Source organism: Salmo trutta, chromosome 13, assembly GCF_901001165.1.
Source record: "Salmo trutta chromosome 13, fSalTru1.1, whole genome shotgun sequence".
NCBI classification, from domain to species: Eukaryota; Metazoa; Chordata; class Actinopteri; order Salmoniformes; family Salmonidae; genus Salmo; species Salmo trutta.
Window position 1 is genome coordinate 16,609,952 of NC_042969.1, and position 21,372 is coordinate 16,631,323.

Consider the following 21,372-nt stretch of genomic DNA (forward strand, 5'->3'; position numbering starts at 1 on the left):
TCGTCAGTATTACTGCTGAGTTCGGAGCTACCGGAGGTCCCGTGGATACTCAGTCTACTCTACCGGACCGTTAAACCGTCTAACTGACACCCGCAGAAACTTCACAACTGAGCCCTCTGTTTCCCCCGGAAGCTGGACAAGCTATCCGAGGTAGGTGGATGGGAGAGGTGGGTCTGAGTTAGGACCCGTAGCGATAGATTTGTATGTAGAGATGAGAGGCAGAGGAAGATAGGCTACGTAGTCTATGTATTTCTGGTTCACTCCTATTTTGGTAAGAGGAGATGTGAGGGGCGCGCGCTCCAAGGAGACGGTAATTGTGTTGAAGGCTGTTAATTGCCTGTTTATCTGGCGGAGAGCCTCTAGAGCTAATCGTTTCCCGTGCTCCATCTGCCACGGTGTGAAAATGCGATATGTTTTCAAATGTTTATAATCAGTTTAAGAGGAGGAGCAGCAATTGCATAAGAGGCACTCAGGCAATCTAATTCATCCAACCTAATAGGTTGAATAACATCCTGTCCTCCTCCATTGTTGATGCAGATATTTACATCATTAAATGAATATTCAGTCCCTGATAGTAAGTGCATGTGAATTAACTTCTAGGTGCGTAGGTTGCGTTGAAAATTATGCCTAGTTCACTATCTGTGCATTAGGGCAGCAAGCTCCTCTCCATCCCTTGTTGTCCATCCCTTGTGCTCAATGTTACTTTCTCTCTAATTTTCTCTTTCCCTTTCTTTCTTTTTTCAGACGATGCTTTTCTGTCTGCTGCCTCTCGCGGCTCTCTTGCTGCGCGCTGAGGGCAGGCGCGGGGAAACAGTGGTCCGTAACAACAACAATGGCCACGCGCTGGACAACGACAAATGGCTGAGCACCGTGTCTCAGTACGACAAAGACAGATATTGGAACAAATTCAGAGATGTGAGTTTAGAATGACCGTGTTTTTCGCAACTTTGCTTTCAAATGGGCTATTTCGGCTACTGTTGGATCTGGCCAAGATGCCTGTTGCCATTGCAGTATCTAGTAATGGTTGGGTTATTTGACTGAGGCAGGCGTGTGTGTAGGCAGCCCCTTCCATGCTTTACTTTACTTACTTTAAGTATGTGAGTGAGAGTCCCAGCTAGGCTGGCAGCGGGCTTAACTTCTATGGTCCTAAGTACGTGAGTGAGAGTCCCAGCTAGGCTGGCAGCTGGCTTAACTTCTATGGTCCTAAGTACGTGAGTGAGAGTCCCAGCTAGGCTGGCAGCGGGCTTAACTTCTATGGTCCTAAGTACGTGAGTGAGAGTCCCAGCTAGGCTGGCAGCGGGCTTAACTTCTATGGTCCTAAGTACGTGAGTGAGAGTCCCAGCTAGGCTGGCAGCGGGCTTAACTTCTATGGTCCTAAGTACGTGAGTGAGAGTCCCAGCTAGGCTGGCAGCGTGCTTAATTTCTATGGGCTACATGGGACGCTAGCGTCCCACCTGCGGGACACAGCCAGTGAAATATCAGGGGGCAAATTCAAAATGTCATAATTCAACGTTCTCAAACATACAACTATTTTACACCATTTTAAAGATACACTTCTCCTTCATGTAACCACATTTTCCGATTTCAAAAAGGCTTTACAGCGAAAGCAAAACATTAGATTATGTTAGGAGAGTACATAGACAAAAATAATCACACAGCCATTTTCCAAGCAAGGACATGTGTCAATAAAACCCAAAACACAGCTAAATGAAGTTCTAACCTTTGACGATCTTCATCAGATGACACTCCTAGGACATTATGTTACACAATATATGTATGTTTTGTTTGATAAAGTTCATATTTATATCCAAAAACAGCATTTTATGTTGGCGCGTGATGTTCAGAAAATGTATTCCCACCAAAACTGCCGGTGAATGTGCACATCAATTTACAAAAATACTCATCAAAAACGTTGACAAAATATATAACAATTATTTGAAGAATTATAGATAGATTACTCCTGGATGCAACCGATGTGTCAGATTTTAAAATAGCTTTACGGAGAAAGCACATTTTTCAATATTCTGAGTACATAGCTCAACCATCACAGCAAGCTATACAGACACCCGCCAAGTTCAAGGCAACCTAAACTCAGAATTAGTATTAGAAATATTGTCTTACCTTTGCTGATCTTCATCAGAATGCACTCCCAGGACTGCTACTTCCACAAGAAATGTTGTTTTTGTTCGAAATAATCCATATTTATGTCCAAATACCTCTGTTTTGTTCATGCGTACAGATCACTTATCCAAAGGCATATAACGCGAGCGCGGTACCAGAGACGAAAAGTCAAAATGTCCCATTACCGTACTTAGAAGCATGTCAAACGCTGTTTAAAATCAATCTTTATGGTATTTTTTACGTAAAATTGAGATAATATTCCAACCGGACAATAGCACTCGCGGGGCGCGCATATCCAATCCCTTTGTCCACAGGCAGTCGACTAATTGACTGAGCTCCTATTATCTGCCCAGTGACAGGAGAATGCTGAAATAACTTTCTGAAGGCTGTTGACAGCCAATGGAAGCCTTAGGAAGTGCAACGTGACCCCACAGAAACTATAGTTTCGATAGAGAATCAAAAGAACTACAATTCTCAGACTTTCCACTTCCTGGTTTGATTTTTCTCAGGTTTTTGCCTGCCATATGAGTTCTGTTATACTCACAGACACCATTCAAACAGTTTTAGAAACTTCAGAGTGTGTTCTATCCAAATCTACTAATAATATGCATATTCTCGTTTCTGGGCAAGAGTAGTAACCAGTTTAATTTGGGTAAGTTTTTTCATCCGGCCGTGAAAATACTGCCGCCTACACCCCAACAGGTTTAATCAAGTGTGTGGCCTGCTCACCCTCAACACACACCTCTGACTCACTGATGCTCCCTACTCAGTCACAGGCCACTGGGACCATAGCGATCCTGGGGGTTCTGTAATCAATGGAACACAGTGGTTTAGGGTGAGTATCAAATGGCACCACCCTATTCCCTATATAGTGCACTACCTTTGACCAGAGCCCATAAGGGGTTCTCGATGGTTGGGACACAGACATAGCCTGTGTGTTCCCTCTAATGCATTAGGGATTTAGAAATGTGTCACAGCAACTGTTAGCAGTCTCATCTAGCCCTGCCATGTTGGTTATTTAAGTAAAAAGGCCCAATTTGGTGTGCTATATTTAAGCAATAAGGCCCAAGGGGGTGTGGAATATTTAAGCAATAAGGCCCAAGGGGGTGTGCTATTTTTAAGCAATAAGGCCCAAGGGGGTGTGCTATTTTTAAGCAATAAGGCCCAAGGGGGTGTGGAATATTTAAGCAATAAGGCCCAAGGGGGTGTGGAATATTTAAGCAATAAGGCCCAAGGGGGTGTGGAATATTTAAGCAATAAGGCCCAAGGGGGTGTGGAATATTTAAGCAATAAGGCCCAAGGGGGTGTGCTATTTTTAAGCAATAAGGCCCAAGGGGGTGTGGAATATTTAAGCAATAAGGCCCAAGGGGGTGTGCTATTTTTAAGCAATAAGGCCCAAGGGGGTGTGGAATATTTAAGCAATAAGGCCCAAGGGGGTGTGCTATATTTAAGCAATAAGGCCCAAGGGGTGTGGTATATTTAAGCAATATGGCTCGAAGAGGGTGTGGTATATGGCTAAGGGCAGTTCTTAGACAAGATGCCACACGGAGTGCCTGGATACAGCCCTTAGCCGTGGTATATTGGCCATATACCACAAACCCAGAGGTGGCTTATTGTTATTATAAACTGGTTACCAACATAAATAGAACAGTAAACAAGTACTTTTGTGTCATACCTGTGGTAGATTGTCTGATATACACACAGACCCAAACTATAATGTGTAACAGGGTATGCAGCAGTGAGAGTGGTTATTGACATAAGCAAACATTTTCTTGACTGGAGTGATGTGGGAGCTAGCGTTGACCCTGGCGCTGCATCGTTCTTCATTGGAGTGGTGGCGTGAAACCTAGCATCTAGCATCTAGCGGCCTGTAAACGGCCTTAAGCGAAGCACCCGCAGCCCAAGTCAGAGCTAGCGTTAGCAAAATCCCTTAAAGCCCTATGTTGTGTGTATGTGGGGGGAGGGAGGAGGTGTGTGTGTGTCTGTGGCGTGCAGCTCCCTCTCCATGGTTTTCCATGCAAATGAAACTCATTAGGTGGAAGCTGCTTGATGTCTGGGAGGAGAGGAGAGGGGAGGAGGGATGAGGCGGAGTGGAGAGGGGTAAAGGCTGTGACATTTTGGTTTAATTTTTGATGATGCCTCTGGCGCTCAAAGAGATTACGAATATTATGGACATGTTGGAATTAACTAAAATTTGGAAGCTTAAAAACCTGGATCTTGTAAGATATTCTTGGAGGAGGCTTAATCAAACTAGTCAGATTGATTCTTTTCATTTGATCCTCTTATTGAGGATCAAATGTGATCAGACCATCAACTTATCAATCAATCAAATGTATTTATAAAGTCCTTTTTACATCAGCAGATGTCACAAAGTGCTATGCAGAAACCCAGCCTAAAACCCCAAACAGCAAGCAATGCAGATGTAGAAGCACAGTGGCTAGGAAAAACTCCCTAGGAAAAACTCCCTAGAAAGGAGTGGCCAGGAAGAAACCTAGAGAGGAACCAGGCTATGAGGGGTGGCCAGTCCTCTTCTGGCTTTGCTGGGTGGAGATTATAACAGTACATGGCCAAGATGTTGAAATGTTCATAGATGACCAGCGGGATCAAATAATAATAATCACAGTGGTTGTGGAGTGTGCAACAGGTCAGCACCTCAGGAGTAAATGTCAGTTGGCTTTTCATAGCCGATCATTCAGAGTATCTCTACTGCTCCTGCTGTCTCTATAGAGAGTTGAAAACAATCGGTCTGGGACAAGGTAGCACGTCCGGTGAACAGGTCAGGAGGCTGAGACAGGAGAGGTCGGGAGAAACTGTGGCCCCGTCTGATGATACCCCTGGACAGGGCCAACCAGGCAGGATATAACCCCACCCACTTTGCCAAAGCACAGCCCCCAGACCACTAGAAGGATATCCGCAGACCACCAACAAGGCTGAGTATAGCCCACGAAGATCTCCTCCAGCGCACAAGCCCGAGGGGGTGCAAAACCGGACAGGAAGATCACGTCAGTGACTCAAGTGACACATCCCTCCTAGGAACGGCATGGAAGAGCACTAGTAAGCCAGTGACTCAGCCCCCGTAACAGGGTCAGAGGCAGAGAATCCCAGTGGAAAGAAGGGAAACGGCCAAGCAGAGACAGCAAGGGCGGTTCGTTGCTCCAGTGCCTTTCCGTTCACCTTCACACCCCTGGGCCAGACTACACTCAATCATAGGACCTACTGAAGAGATGAGTCTTCAATAAAGACTTAAAGGTTGAGACCGAGTCTGCGTCTCTTACATGGATAGGCAAACCATTCCATAAAAAAATTGCTCTATAGGAGAAAGCCCTGCCTCCAGCTGTTTGCTTAGAAATTCTAGGGACAATAAGGAGGCCTGCGTCTGGTGACCGTAACGTATGTGTAGGTATGTACGGCAGGACCAAATTGGAGAGAGAGGTAGGAGCAAGCCCATGTAATGCTTTGTAGGTTAGCAGTAAAACCTTGAAATCAGCCCTAGCCTTAACAGGATGCCAGAGGCTAGCACTGGAGTAATATGATCACATCTTTTGGTTCTAGTCAAGATTCTATCAGCCGTGTTTAGCATTAACTGAAGTTTATTTAGTGCTTTATCCGGGTAGCCGGAAAGTAGAGCATTGCAGCAGTCTAATTTAGAAGTGGCAAAAGCATAGAATAGCTTTTCTGCATAATTTTTGGACAAAAAGTTTCTGATCTTTGCAATGTTACGAAGATGGAAAAAAGCTGTCCTTGAAACAGTCTTGATATGTTTGTCAAAAGAGAGAACCGGGTCCAGAGTAACGCTGAGGTGCTTCACAGTTTTATTTTAGACGACTGTACAACCATCAAGATTAGTTGTCAGATTCAACAGAAGATCTCTTTGTTTCTTGGGACCTAGAACAAGCATCTCTGTTTTGTCATAGTTTAAAAGTGAAACATTTGCGGCCATCCACTTTCTTATGTCTGAAACACAGGCTTCCAGGGTGGGCAATTTTGGGGCTTCACCATGTTTCATTGAAATGTACAGCTGTGTATCGTCTGCATAGCAGTGAAAGTTAACATTATGTTTCCGAATGATATCACCAAGAGGTAAAATATATAGTGAAAACAATAGTGGTCCTAAAACCGAACCTTGAGGAACACCGAAACTTACAATTGATTTGTCAGAGGACAAACCATCCACAGAGACAAACTGATCTCTTTCCGGCAGATAAGATCTAAACCAGGCAAGAACTTGTCCATGTAGACCAATTTGGGTTTCCAATCTCTCCAAAAGAATGTGGTGATCGATGGTGTCAAAAGCAGCACTAAGGTCTAGGAGCACGAGGACGGATGCAGAGCCTTGGTTTGACACCATTAAAAGGTAATTTACCATCTTCACGAGAACAGTTTCAGTGCTATGATGGGGTCTAAAACCAGACTGAAGCGTTTCGTATACATTATTTGTTTTCAGGAAGGCCGTGAGGAAAGCTGTTGAGCAGCTGTTGCTGCTCAACAGCTTTTTCTAAAATGTTTGAGAGGAATGTGTGATTCAATATAGGCCGATAGTTTTTACATTACAATGTTTGGCTTTATAAGAGAGGCTTTATCACTGCCACTTTTAGTGAGTATGGTACAGATCCGCTGGATAGGGAGCCATTTATTAAGTTCAACATAGGAGGGCCAAGCACAGGAAGCAGCTCTTTCAGTAGTTTAGTTGAAATAGGTTCCAGTATGCAGCTTGAAGGTTTAGAGGCCATGACTATTTTCATCAATGTGTCAAGAGAAATAGGATTAAAAAACTTGTGCGTCTCCATTGATCCTAGGCCCTGGCGGTGTTGTGCAGACTCAGGACAAATGAGTTTAGGAGAAATACGCAGATTCAAAGAGGAGTCTGTAATTTGCTTTCTAATGATCATGATCTTTTTGTCGAACAAGTTCATGAATTCATCACTGCTGAAGTTTTTTATTTATTTATTATTTTTATTTCACCTTTATTTAACCAGGAAGGCTAGTTGAGAACAAGTTCTCATTTATAACTACGACCTGGCCAAGATAAAGCAAAGCAGTGCAACACACACAACAACACAGAGTTACACATGGAATAAACATGTGCTCTGACAGCTGGTGCTTAAAGTTAACTTCTCTAGGGTATGTGGGACGGTAGTGTCCCACCTCGCCAACAGCCAGTGAAATAGCAGAGCGCAAAATTCAAATTCATAATTTAAATTTCTTACACATACAAGTATTATACACCATTTTAAAGATAATCTTCTTGTTAATCCAACCACACTGTCAGATTTCAAAAAGGCTTTATGGCGAAAGCATAGCATTAGATTATGTTAGGACAGCACCTAGACAAGAAAAACCACACAGCCATTTTCCAAGCAAGGAGAGGCGTCACAAAAACCAGAAATACAGCTAAAATGAATCACTAACCTTTGATGATCTTCATCAGATGGCACTCATAGGACTTCATGTTACACAATACATGTATGTTTTGCTCGATAAAGTTCATATTTATATCCAAAATCCCCATTTTACATTGGCGTGTAATGTTCAGAAATGTTTTGCCTCCCAAAACCTCCGGTGAATGACCACATACATTTACAGATATACTCATCACAAACGTTGATAAAATATACAACTGTTATTCAAAGAATTATAGATGCACTTCTCCTTAATGCAACCGCTGTGTCAGATTTCAAAAAAGCTTTACAGTGAACGCACACTGCAATAATCTGAGTACAGCACTCAGTCACAAAACCAAACCCGCCATTTTGTGGAGTCAACAAAACTCAGAAATAGCTTTATAAATATTCACTTACCTTTGATGATCTTCATCGGAATGCACTCCCAGGTATCCCAGTTCCACAATAAATGTTCATTTGTTTCGATAAAGTCCATATTTATGTCCAAATACCTGCATGCCCTGTTACATATTTATGTCCAAATGCACTGTGCTCGCGCAGAAAGTTCAGACAAAGTCCAAAAAGTTATATTACAGTTCGTAGAAACATGTCAAACGATGTATAGAATCAATCTTTAGGATGTGGAATGGTCAAACTTTTGACCGGTACTGTATATCAAACTTTTTATGAATTCCTGAAAGATCCATTACTATCATGTGTTAATTACTCATATATATTAGATCTAATGATATCATTAAGGGGCTAAAAATGAAGGGATTAGAGACAAAAGTATCAATGTACGCCGATGCTACAAGTTCTCTCTAGTCCTTTCAGAGGACCAGGATAATATCTCCAGTTTCTCTGGACTAAAATCCTACTTTGATAAGTGATATTACGGATTGGGTCTCTGAGAGAGAGACAAACTTTAAATTGCCATGTGGTCTCCCAATTAAATGGGCAGCTGATGAAGTTGATGTGCTTGATGTACATATCCCTGAAAAATGGAGCGACGTTTCATTTCATTTGGAAAACCAGTTAAAGTTATATGGGCATATTTATATAATGAATATGAGTTTGGAGGGTTAAAACTAGGAAATATGAAGGCATTAAACCACTCTTTTAAAGCCTCCATTATCCCAAAATGATATCTAAATCCAAGCGGTTCGTCAGCAGGCTACTAAGCCATTATACAGATTAAAACGAACCACTTCCACTGGATTGACAATGGATCCCTGTTTAAACTAGTCTCATTTTTAAATGAAGCCATACAGAGTTGTTTACAATTCAAATGTCATCCTCCAGAAGAAGCAGAACATATACTGCTCAAAAAAATAAAGGGAACACTTAAACAACACATCCTAGATCTGAATGAAATACATAATCTTATTAAATACTTTTTTCTTTACATAGTTGAATGTGCTGACAACAAAATCACACAAAAATAATCAATGGAAATCCAATTTATCAACCCATGGAGGTCCAGCATTCAAAAGTGACCAAAACATCAGCCAGGAAGCGTAGGAACTGTGAAGTGGTCTGTGGTCCCCACCTGCAGAACCACTCCTTTATAGGGGGTGTCTTGCTAATTGCCTATAATTTCCACCTGTTGTCTATTCCATTTGCACAACAGCATGTGAAATTTATTGTCAATCAGTGTTGCTTCCTAAGTGGACAGTTTGATTTCACAGAAGTGTGATTGACTTGGAGTTACATTGTGTTGTTTAAGTGTTCCCTTTATTTTTTGGAGCAGTGTATATAACAGCAAATAAACAATTTCCGTGGAAAAACTGTATAAGGAAGGTATCATGTTTATGAATGACATTGTAAATAAGGACAGTAAAATTATGTTAAACAAGCAATTAACAAAAGTGTATGGAGATGCTCAATACAAAATTAGAACCAACTCGACGCAGCGCTGCCACAAAAATGGAAGAGGCAATTACTTAAAAGAGTAATGAATGAATTGGTTTGTCTGCCTCCAATGTAAAAACCATGCATGGCTTAAAGTGACTATAATAAATGGTAAAATGGATAAGTTTCACTTAAGGTTCAAGATTGTTGGGAATAAATGTATGTCCCAATACCATAGCAACCGGTTTATGAAATGATATACAAAACAACAATTGACGCATCAATTATTTTCAATATAAAATTCTCGCCACAAAAAGAATGCTGAATACATGGGGCATTGAACAGTCAGCCCTGTGCAGACTCTGCCACGAGGAAACGGAATCGATAGATCTCTTTTGGTGATGTCCTTCCGTGGCACGTTTATGGAGTCAGGTCCAGGAGTGGTTGTTACGTTATAATGTCTGTGTTCTGTTGGACCTACAAAGAGTACTGTTAGAAGATCTGAAAAACCACCATCAATCAATGGGAAAATATGATTATACTCTTAGGTAAAGTATTTATTTTTCGGTCAATCTCTGTAGAAAGGGTACAAATGGAGAGGTTCAAGACCCTCGTAAGACATCACAGTCAAAAAGAAGGATGTATTACAGAAGGAAATAGTCACATGTTATAGTACTGGGAGAGATGGGTCAGTCTGTGGACATCTGAGGGTTGGAATTAAGATGAGTGATTGGTCGATACACTTAGAGTCCAGTGCGATTATACATACTGTATATATACAGTACATGACCAAAAGTATGTGGACACCTGCTCGTCGAACATCTCATTCTAAAACCATGGACACTAATATGGAGTTGGTCCCCCTTTACAGCCTCCATTCTTCTGGGAAGGCTTTCCACTAGATGTTGGAACATTGCTGCAGGGACTTGATTCCATTCAGCCACAAGAGTATTAGTGAGGTCGGGCACTGATGTTGGGCGATTAGGCCTGGCTCGCAGTCGGCGTTCCAATTCATCCCAAAGGTGTTTGATAGGGTTGAGGTCAGGGCTCTGTGCAGGCCAGTCAATTTCTTCCACACTCTCGACAAACCATTTCTGTATGGACCTCGCTTTGTGCATGGGGGCATTGCCATGTAGAAACAGGAAAGGGCCTTCCCAAACTGTTTCCATAAAGTTGGAAGCACATAATCGTCTAGAATGTCATTGTATGCTGTAGCGTTAAGATTTCCCTTCACTGGAACTAAGGGGCCTAGCCCGAACAATAAAAAACAGCCCCAGAACATTATTCCATCTCCGCCAAACTTTACAGTTGGCACTATGCTTTCGGGCAGGTAGCGTTCTCCTGGCATCCGCCAAACACAGATTTTTCAGTCGGACTGCCAGATGGTGAAGCGTGATTCATCATTCCAGAGAACACATTTCCACTGCTCAAGAGTCCAATGGCGGCGAGCTTTACACCACTCCAGCTTGGCATTGCGCATGGTAATCTTAGGCTTGTGTTTGCTCCTAGACATTTCCCCTTCACAATAACAGCACTTACAGTTGACCGGGACAGCTCTAGCAGGGAAGAAATTTGACAAACTGACTTGTTGGATAGGTGGCATTCTATGATGGTGCCAGGTTGAAAGTCATTGAGCTCTTCAGTAAGGCCATTCTACTGCCAATGTTTGTCTATGGAGATTGCATGGCTGTGTGCTCAATTTTACACACCTGTCAGCAACGGGTGTGGCTGAAATAACCAAGTCCAGTAATTTGAAGAGGTGTCCACATACTGCTGTATATATAATGTATATATTGCATTTGGATGTTTTCCAGCAGATCCTCCAACCAGTTGGAGCATGAAATAAAATGGATATATGTAAAAAGGGGATTAGAAATTATGCAAGTAATGTTATTTGATACTCCAATTATATCTGTTAGTTTCATAGCTGATCTATACCCTACATTAAAAAAAGAGCCAGCACTATGGTGTGTGTGTGTGTGTGTGTGTGTGTGTGTCTGCAATGACTGGAACGAACAGCAAAAATCTCTGAAGCTGGAGACTCATATCTCCCTCTCTAGCTTTAAGCACCAGCTGTCAGAGCAGCTCAGAGATCACTGCACCTGTACACAGCCCATCTATAGACAGCCCATTTATCTACCTACCTCATCCCCATACTGTATTTATTTATTTATCTTGCTCCCTACTTGCACATTCATCTTCTGCACATCTACCATTCCAGTGTTTAATTGCTATATTGTAATTACTTCCCCACCATGGCCTATTTATTGCCTTAACTTACCTCATTTGCACTCACTGTATATAGACTTTTTGTTTTCTTTTGTTCTACTGTATTATTGACTGTATGTTTTGTTTATTCCATGTGTAACTCTGTGTTGTTGTATGTGTCGAATTGCTTTGCTTTATCTTGGCCAGGTCACAGTTGCAAATGAGAACTTGTTCTCAACTATCCTACCTGGTTAAATAAAGGTGAAATAAAAATAAACAAATAAATAAAATAAAAGAGACAGACCTGCAGGTCATAAGGCTCTTTCTAGCCACTCAGCTCATCTTTTATTCTTCCCCTCCCTCCCTCCCTCCCTCCCTCCCTCCCTCCCTCCCTCCCTCCCTCCCTCCCTCCCTCCCTCCCTCCCTCCCGTCTGTCTGTCTGTCTGTCTGTCTGTCTGTCTGTCTGTCTGTCTGTCTGTCTGTCTGTCTGTCTGTCTGTCTGTCTGTCTGTCTGTCTGTCTGTCTGTCTGTCTGTCTGTCTGTCTGTCTGTCTGTCTGTCTGTCTGTCTGTCTGTCTGTCTGTCTGTCTGTCTGTCTGTCTGTCTGTCTGTCTGTCTGTAGGACACTGGATGACCCTGTGCCTTCTCAACCATGTTAACCCCCTCCCCCCTTCCTCTTCCCTCTCCCCCACCCTGACCCTCCTGCCATGTTTCTCTCTGTGTCTCTGTTGATGAGCTGCTTGCTCCCCGTTTAATAATGCATGAGTGTGTGTTGTGTTTGTGTGAGTGTGTGTGTCACCCCGACTACAAGATGTGGTGGTATGAATCTGCAATGTTTTTGTGTGTGTGTTTTGTGTATGTTTTGTGTGTGTGTGTGTGTGCGTGTGTGTGCATGGGTATGTTGTGTGTGTGTGTGTATGGGTCTGTTGTGTGTACGGGTGAATTATATTGTGGCTCAGCTGCAGCAGCAGTCTTTACTCCATCAGATTAGAAAGAGGAGCAGGTGCACTGGGAGAGTGGTGCAGCGGTGTGTGTGTGTGTGTGTGTGTGTGTGTGTGTGTGTGTTCTGTTGGTAAAAGGATCCACTCTCACTGCATTGCTCTGTGTGCGTACATGTCTATGTGTTTATGTGGGAGTGTTGTCAGCTGTAAGATTGCTAGGACAGCACACAGCTGGAACTGTCTAGTGTCTACCTGTCTAGTGTCTACCTGTCTAGTGTCTACCTGTCTAGTGTCTACTTGCCTACCCGTCTAGTGTCTACCTGTCTAGTGTCTACCTGTCTAGTGTCTACTTGCCTACCTGTCTAGTGTCTACTTGTATAGTGTCTACCTGTCTAGTGTCTACCTGTCTAGTGTCTACCTGTCTAGTGTCTACCTGTCTAGTGTCTACTTGCCTACCTGTCTAGTGTCTACCTGTATAGTGTCTACCTGCCTACCTGTCTACCTGTCTAGTGTCTACCTGTCTAGTGTCTACCTGTATAGTGTCTACCTGTCTAGTGTCTACCTGCCTACCTGTCTAGTGTCTACTTGTCTACCTGTCTAGTGTCAACCTGTCTAGTGTCTACTTGCCTACCTGTCTAGTGTCTACTTGCCTACCTGTCTAGTGTCTACCTGTCTAGTGTCTACCTGTCTAGTGTCTACCTGTCTAGTGTCTACTTGTCTACCTGTCTAGTGTCTACCTGTCTAGTGTCTACCTGTATAGTGTCTACCTGTCTAGTGTCTACCTGTCTAGTGTCTACCTGCCTACCTGTCTAGTGTCTACTTGTCTACCTGTCTAGTGTCAACCTGTCTAGTGTCTACTTGCCTACCTGTCTAGTGTCTACTTGCCTACCTGTCTAGTGTCTACCTGTCTACCTGTCTAGTGTCTACCTGTCTAGTGTCTACCTGTCTAGTGTCTACTTGTCTACCTGTCTAGTGTCTACCTGTCTAGTGTCTACCTGTCTGGTGTCTACCTGTATAGTGTCTACCTGTCTACCTGTATATTGTCTACCTGTCTACCCGTCTAGTGTCTACCCGTCTAGTGTCTACCTGTATATTGTCTACCTGTCTACCTGTATAGTGTCTACCTGTCTGGTGTCTACCTGTCTAGTGTCTACTTGTCTACCTGTCTAGTGTCTACCTGTATAGTGTCTACCTGTCTAGTATCTACCTGTCTGGTGTCTACCTGTCTAGTGTCTACCTGTATAGTGTCTCTACCTGTCTACCTGTATAGTGTCTACCCGTCTAGTGTCTACCTGTCTACCTGTATATTGTCTACCTGTCTAGTGTCTACCAGTCTACCTGTATATTGTCTACCTGTCTAGTGTCTACCTGTCTAGTGTCTACTTGTCTACCTGTCTAGTGTCTACCTGTATAGTGTCTACCTGTCTAGTATCTACCTGTCTGGTGTCTACCTGTCTAGTGTCTACCTGTATAGTGTCTACCTGTCTACCTGTATATTGTCTACCTGTCTAGTGTCTACCTGTATATTGTCTACCTGTCTAGTGTCTACCTGTCTAGTGTCTACCTGTCTAGTGTCTACCTGTATAGTGTCTACCTGTCTAATGTCTACCTGTCTAGTGTCTACCTGTCTAATGTTTACCTGTCTAGTGTCTACCATTTGACATAGTATTGGCTCCAGATGGGGTCAGGCAGGGTTTTAATTCCCCCGTGGTCCTCCACAGTGTGGCTCCCTGCATGGGACAATCTTCCCCTGCTAGTCTCTGACATTCGCTACTCCACGTCTGTGTCTCTGGGCTGGCTGGGTCAATCTGTCACACCTCAAGCCTGCCTGCCTGCCTGCCTGCCTGCCTGCCTATAAATACTCAGCTGGAAGGAACCAGGAACCAGCAGCTACCAACGCTCCACTGTCGCAGAACTCTCTCCACCCAGACTAGACAAACACACACACACACATACACACACAAACAGATACATCTTTTGAGTTTGTGTTTGTATGTGAGAGTTGAAGAGTGTGTCTGAAGCAGCCTACAGATTGGTGTGTGTGTGTGTGTGTGTGTGTGTGTGTGTGTGTGTGTCAGGCAGTTGAGTGTCTCCTTTCTCTTCTCGCCAGTGCTTGTCGTCAGAGCCTCTCTGTGGTAATGGTAACAGAAAGCCTGTCGTCAGAGCCTCTCTGTGGTAATGGTAACGGAAAGCCTGGCGTCAGAGCCTCTCTGTGGTAATGGTAACGGAAAGCCTGGCGTCAGAGCCTCTCTGTGGTAATGGTAACGGAAAGCCTGGCGTCAGAGCCTCTCTGTGGTAATGGTAACGGAAAGCCTGTCGTCAGAGCCTCTCTGTGGTAATGGTAACGGAAAGCCTGTCGTCAGAGCCTCTCTGTGGTAATGGTAACGGAAAGCCTGTCGTCAGAGCCTCTCTGTGGTAATGGTAACGGAAAGCCTGTCGTCAGAGCCTCTCTGTGGTAATGGTAACGGAAAGCCTGTCGTCAGAGCCTCTCTGTGGTAATGGTAACGGAAAGCCTGTCAGAGCCTCTCTGTGGTAATGGTAACGGAAAGCCTGTCGTCAGAGCCTCTCTGTGGTAATGGTAACGGAAAGCCTGGCGTCAGAGCCTCTCTGTGGTAATGGTAACGGAAAGCCTGTCGTCAGAGCCTCTCTGTGGTAATGGTAACAGAAAGCCTGTCGTCAGAGCCTCTCTGTGGTAATGGTAACAGAAAGCCTGTCGTCAGAGCCTCTCTGTGGTAATGGTAACAGAAAGCCTGTCGTCTCCACTCAAGCCCTCCTCTTTGATCCTGAAGTAGTGGAAAAGTTGTTTTCTGTCATCCAAGCCAATTGTTTGTTTCTCCTCAAAGGATTTTTTTCTCTCTCTCTCTCTCTCTCTCTCTCTCTCAAATTCAATTAAATTGAAGGGCTTTATTGGCATGGGAAACATGTTAACAAAGCAAGTGAAGTAGATAATAAACAAAAGTGAAATAAACAATTCAAAATTAACAGTAAACAATACACTCACAAAAGTTACCAAAGAATAAAGACGTTTCAAACGTCATAGTGTGCAAATAGTTAAAGTACAAAATGGAAAATAAATAAACATAAATATGGGTTGTATTTACAATGGTATTTGTTCTTCACTGGTTGCCCTTTTCTTGTGGCAACAGGTCACAAATCTTGCTGCTGTGATTGCACACTGTGGTATTTCACCCACTAGATATGGGAGTTCATCAAAATTGGGATTGTTTTTGAATTCTTTGTGTATCTGTGTAATCTGAGGGAAATATGGGTCATATATTTGGCAGATCATTTGGCAGATCAATTTTGTGGGCAGTGTGCAGATAGCCTGTTTTCTCTTGAGAGCCAGGTCTGCCTACGGTGGCCTTTCTCAATAGCAAGGCTATGCTCACTGAGTCTGTACATAGTCAAAGCGTTCCTTAAATTTTGGTCAGTCACAGTGGTCAGGTATTCTGCCACTGTGTACTTTCTGTTTAGGGCCAGATAGCATTCTAGTTTGCTCAGTTTTTTTGTGAATTCTTTCTAATGTGTCAAGTAATTCTTTTTGTTTTCTCATGATTTGGTTGGGTCTAATTGTGTTTCTGTCCTGGGGCTCTGTGGGGTCTGTTGGTGTTTGTGAGCTTGCATAGTAACAGAATAGGGGGCATAGGGGACTCTTCTCTAGGTTCATCTCTCTGTAGGTGATGGCTTTGTTATGGAAGGTTTGGGAATCGCTTCCTTTTAGGTGGTTGTAGAATTTAACATCTCTTTTCTGGATTTTGATAATTAGCAGGTACATTTACATTTAAGTCATTTAGCAGACGCTCTTATCCAGAGCGACTTACAAATTGGTGCATTCACCTTATGATATCCAGTGGAACAACCACTTTACAATAGTGCATCTAAATCTTTTAAGGGGGGGGGGGGGGGGTTAGAAGGATTACTTTATCCTATCCCAGGTATTCCTTAAAGAGGTGGGGTTTCAGGTGTCTCCGGAAGGTGGTGATTGACTCCACTGTCCTGGCGTCGTGAGGGAGCTTGTTCCACCATTGGGGTGCCAGAGCAGCAAACAGTTTTGACTGGGCTGAGCGGGAACTGTGCTTCCTCAGAGGTAGGGAGGTGAGCAGGCCAGAGGTGGATGAACGCAGTGCCCTTGTTTGGGTGTAGGGCCTGATCAGAGCCTGAAGGTACGGAGGTGCCGTTCCCCTCACAGCTCCGTAGGCAAGCACCATGGTCTTGTAGCGGATGCGAGCTTCAACTGGAAGCCAGTGGAGAGAGCGGAGGAGCGGGGTGACGTGAGAGAACTTGGGAAGGTTGAACACCAGACGGGCTGCGGCGTTCTGGATGAGTTGTAGGGGTTTAATGGCACAGGCAGGGAGCCCAGCCAACAGCGAGTTGCAGTAATCCAGACGGGAGATGACAAGTGCCTGGATTAGGACCTGCGCCGCTTCCTGTGTGAGGCAGGGTCGTACTCTGCGAATGTTGTAGAGCATGAACCTACAGGATCGGGTCACCGCCTTGATGTTAGTGGAGAACGACAGGGTGTTGTCCAGGGTCACGCCAAGGTTCTTAGCACTCTGGGAGGAGGACACAAGGGAGTTGTCAACCGTGATGGCGAGATCATGGAACGGGCAGTCCTTCCCCGGGAGGAAGAGCAGCTCCGTCTTGCCGAGGTTCAGCTTGAGGTGGTGATCCGTCATCCACACTGATATGTCTGCCAGACATGCAGAGATGCGATTCGCCACCTGGTTATCAGAAGGGGGAAAGGAGAAGATTAATTGTGTGTCGTCTGCATAGCAATGATAGGAGAGACCATGTGAGGATATGACAGAGCCAAGTGACTTGGTGTAAAGCGAGAATAGGAGAGGGCCTAGAACAGAGCCCTGGGGGACACCAGTGGTGAGAGCACGTGGTGCGGAGACAGATTCTCGCCACGCCACCTGGTAGGAGCGACCTGTCAGGTAGGACGCAATCCAAGCGTGGGCCGTGCCGGAGATGCCCAACTCGGAGAGGGTGGAGAGGAGGATCTGATGGTTCACAGTATCAAAGGCAGCAGATAAGTCTAGAAGGATGAGAGCAGAGGAGAGAGAGTTAGCTTTAGCAGTGCGGAGAGCCTCCGTGACACAGAGAAGAGCAGTCTCAGTTGAATGCCCAGTCTTGAAACCTGACTGATTTGGATCAAGAAGGTCATTCTGAGAGAGATAGCAGGAGAGCTGGCCAAGGACAGCACGTTCAAGAGTTTTGGAGAGAAAAGAAAGAAGGGATACTGGTCTGTAGTTGTTGACATTGGAGGGATCGAGTGTAGGTTTTTTCAGAAGGGGTGCAACTCTCGCTCTCTTGAAGACGGAAGGGACGTAGCCAGCGGTCAAGGATGAGTTGATGAGCGAGGTGAGGTAAGGGAGAAGGTCTCCGGAAATGGTCTGGAGAAGAGAGGAGGGGATAGGGTCAAGTGGGCAGGTTTTTGGGCGGCCGGCCGTCACAAGACGCGAGATTTCATCTGGAGAGAGAGGGGAGAAAGAGGTCAAAGCACAGGGTAGGGCAGTGTGAGCAGGACCAGCGGTGTCGTTTGACTTAGCAAACGAGGATCGGATGTCGTCAACCTTCTTTTCAAAATGGTTGACGAAGTCATCCGCAGAGAGGGAGGAGGGGGGGGGGGGGAGGAGGATTCAGGAGGGAGGAGAAGGTGGCAAAGAGCTTCCTAGGGTTAGAGGCAGATGCTTGGAATTTAGAGTGGTAGAAAGTGGCTTTAGCAGCAGAGACAGAGGAGGAAAATGTAGAGAGGAGGGAGTGAAAGGATGCCAGGTCCGCAGGGAGGCGTGTTTTCCTCCATTTCCGCTCGGCTGCCCGGAGCCCTGTTCTGTGAGCTCGCAGTGAGTCGTCGAGCCATGGAGCAGGAGGGGAGGACCGAGCCGGCCTGGAGGATAGGGGACAGAGAAAATCAAAGGATGCAGAAAGGGAGGAGAGGAGGGTTGAGGAGGCAGAATCAGGAGATAGGTTGGAGAAGGTTTGAGCAGAGGGAAGAGATGATAGGATGGAAGAGGAGAGAGTAGCGGGAGAGAGAGAGCGAAGGTTGGGACGGCGCAATACCATCCGAGTAGGGGCAGAGTGAGAAGTGTTGGATGAGAGCGAGAGGGAAAAGGATACAAGGTAGTGGTCGGAGACTTGGAGGGGAGTTGCAATGAGATTAGTGGAAGAACAGCATCTAGTAAAGATGAGGTCAAGCATATTGCCTGCCTTGTGAGTAGGGGGGGAAGGTGAGAGGGTGAGGTCAAAAGAGGAGAGGAGTGGAAAGAAGGAGGCAGAGAGGAATGAGTCAAAGGTAGACGTGGGGAGGTTAAAGTCACCCAGAACTGTGAGAGGTGAGCCATCCTCAGGAAAGGAACTTATCAAGGCGTCAAGCTCATTGATGAACTCTCCAAGGGAACCTGGAGGGCGATAAATGATAAGGATGTTAAGCTTGAAAGGGCTGGTAACTGTGACAGCATGGAATTCAAATGAGGAGATAGACAGATGGGTCAGGGGAGAAAGAGAGAATGTCCACTTGGGAGAGATGAGGATTCCAGTGCCACCACCCCGCTGGCCAGATGCTCTCGGGGTATGCGAGAACACGTGGGCAGACGAGGAGAGAGCAGTAGGAGTAGCAGTGTTATCTGTGGTAATCCATGTTTCCGTCAGCGCCAGGAAGTCGAGGGACTGGAGGGTAGTATAGGCTGAGATGAACTCAGCCTTGTTGGCCGCAGACCGGCAGTTCCAGAGGCTGCCGAAGACCTGGAACTCCACGTGGGTCGTGCGCGCTGGGACCACCAGGTTAGAGTGGCAGCAGCCACGCGGTGTGAAGCGTTTGTATGGTCTGTGCAGAGGGGAGAGAACAGGGATAGACAGACACATAGTTGACAAGCTACAGAAGAGGCTACGCTAATGCAAAGGAGATTGGAATGACAAGTGGACTACACGTCTCGAATGTTCAGAAAGTTAAGCTTACGTTGCAAAAATCTTATTGACTAAAATGACGAAAATGGTGGAGTAGGCTAGCTAGCAGTGGCTGCGTTGTTGACTTTGTTTGAACGTGTAGCTGGCTAGGTAACCTCGATAGTTTCAGTACGACACCTTGTCATGATACAAAAGCAACTATGTAGCTAGCTAACATAGCACTAATCAAGACGTTCCTTTGTAATGTATTTAGTTTCTACAATGCTGCTCGTCGGTAATAGTTGGCTAGGTTTGGAAAAATGGCGTCGTGGGGGACGAAAATAGCTGGCTAGCTAACCTCGATAATTACTCTAAACTACACAATTATCAAGCTATGACAAAGACAACTATGTAGCTAGCTAACACTGCACTTGTCAAATCGTTCCGTTTTAGTGTATTAGTTTCTACAGCGCTGCTAGTCGGTAAAGGTTGGCTAGCTAGCAGTGGGTTTGATGATGACTAGGTGTGTTGACTAAGTCTGGACAACGGCATCGCGGCACGGCTGGCTAGCTAACCTCGATAATTACTCTAAACTACACAATTATCTTAGATACAAAGACAGCAAAGACAACTATGTAGCTAGCTAACACTACACTTATCAAGTCGTTCCATTGTAATGTAATAGTTTCTACAGTGCTGCTAGTCGGTAGAAGTTGGCTAGTTGGCTAGCTAGCAGTGTTGACTACGTTAGGAGGACGAAAATAGCTGGCTAGCTAACCTCGATAATTACTCTAATTACTCTAAACTACACAATTATCTTTGATACAAAGACGGCTATGTAGTTAGCTAAGAAAAATTGCTCAGATCAAACAAATCAAACCGTTGTAATGTAATGAAGTGTAATATTACCTGTGGAGCGAAGCGAAGTGCGACTACTCGCTCCAACCGGAGCGAGTTGGAGCTCTGCATTAATTATTTGGTGTTTAACGTTGTACACTGATTATATTTTTGCAGAATTCTACATGCAGAGTATCAATTTGGTGTTTGTCCCATTTTTTGTGAATTCTTGGTTGGTGAGCGGACCCCAGACCTCACTCTCTCTCTCATCAATTTAATTCAGTAGACTTTATTGACATGGCAAGTTAAATTACTTACATTGTCAAAGTATACATATAGCATAGATGGTGGGACCAACAGTAATAATAATTGTAGTAGTGGAAATGTGATTACCTTTACAGCAGCTTCAACAGCAATATTAATGGAACTAATAATAATACATGAATAAATAGTAGACCAGTCTCAACCTGAGTGAGAAGCCACATGACATGGTATGACAGACTAAACTAATTGGGAAATATTATTGACATTACAGTTTTCACTGGCTGTCCCTCAGGTTGTGTCAGGGGGAAACATATTTGGCTGCCAAAACGGCACATTTTGGCTTTTCACGCAATAAATATTTGTATACTTTTATAGTTTCGAATTCTTTGTACTGAATGATAATTTTGGGAAAGAAATATTCTCTTAGGTCTGAGTATTTGTCACAGTGTAATAGGAAATGCAGCTCTGTCTCTACCTCTCCCCTGGAGCAGAGTGAGCACAGCCTGTCCTCTCTGGGCAGCCAGGTTTGTCTGTGACGACCGGTCTCTATAGCCAGACTGTCCTCTCTGGGCAGCCAGGTTTGTTTGTGACGACCAGTCTCTATAGCCAGACTGTCCTCTCTGGGCAGCCAGGTTTGTCTGTGACGACCAGTCTCTATAGCCAGACTGTCCTCTCTGGGCAGCCAGGTTTGTTTGTGACGACCAGTCTCTATAGCCAGACTGTCCTCTCTGGGCAGCCAGGTTTGTCTGTGACGACCAGTCTCTATAGCCAGACTGTCCTCTCTGGGCAGCCAGGTTTGTCTGTGATGACCAGTCTCTATAGCCAGACTGTCCTCTCTGGGCAGCCAGGTTTGTTTGTGACGACCAGTCTCTATAGCCAGACTGT

The 21,372-nt window shown here is 44.7% G+C and overlaps 1 protein-coding gene across 2 annotated transcripts in view; it reads left to right on the plus strand.

Moving 5' to 3' along the window:
* LOC115205337 (testican-1) overlaps window positions 1–21,372 on the plus strand; it is a 373,161-nt gene continuing 351,789 nt past the window's right edge. For both annotated transcript variants that reach the window (XM_029771183.1, XM_029771184.1), the window contains exons 1-2: window positions 1–150; window positions 745–915. In XM_029771183.1, the coding sequence (XP_029627043.1) occupies window positions 748–915 (168 nt within the window). In that variant the 5' untranslated portion in view covers window positions 1–150; window positions 745–747. The remainder of the gene's footprint in view (window positions 151–744; window positions 916–21,372) is intronic.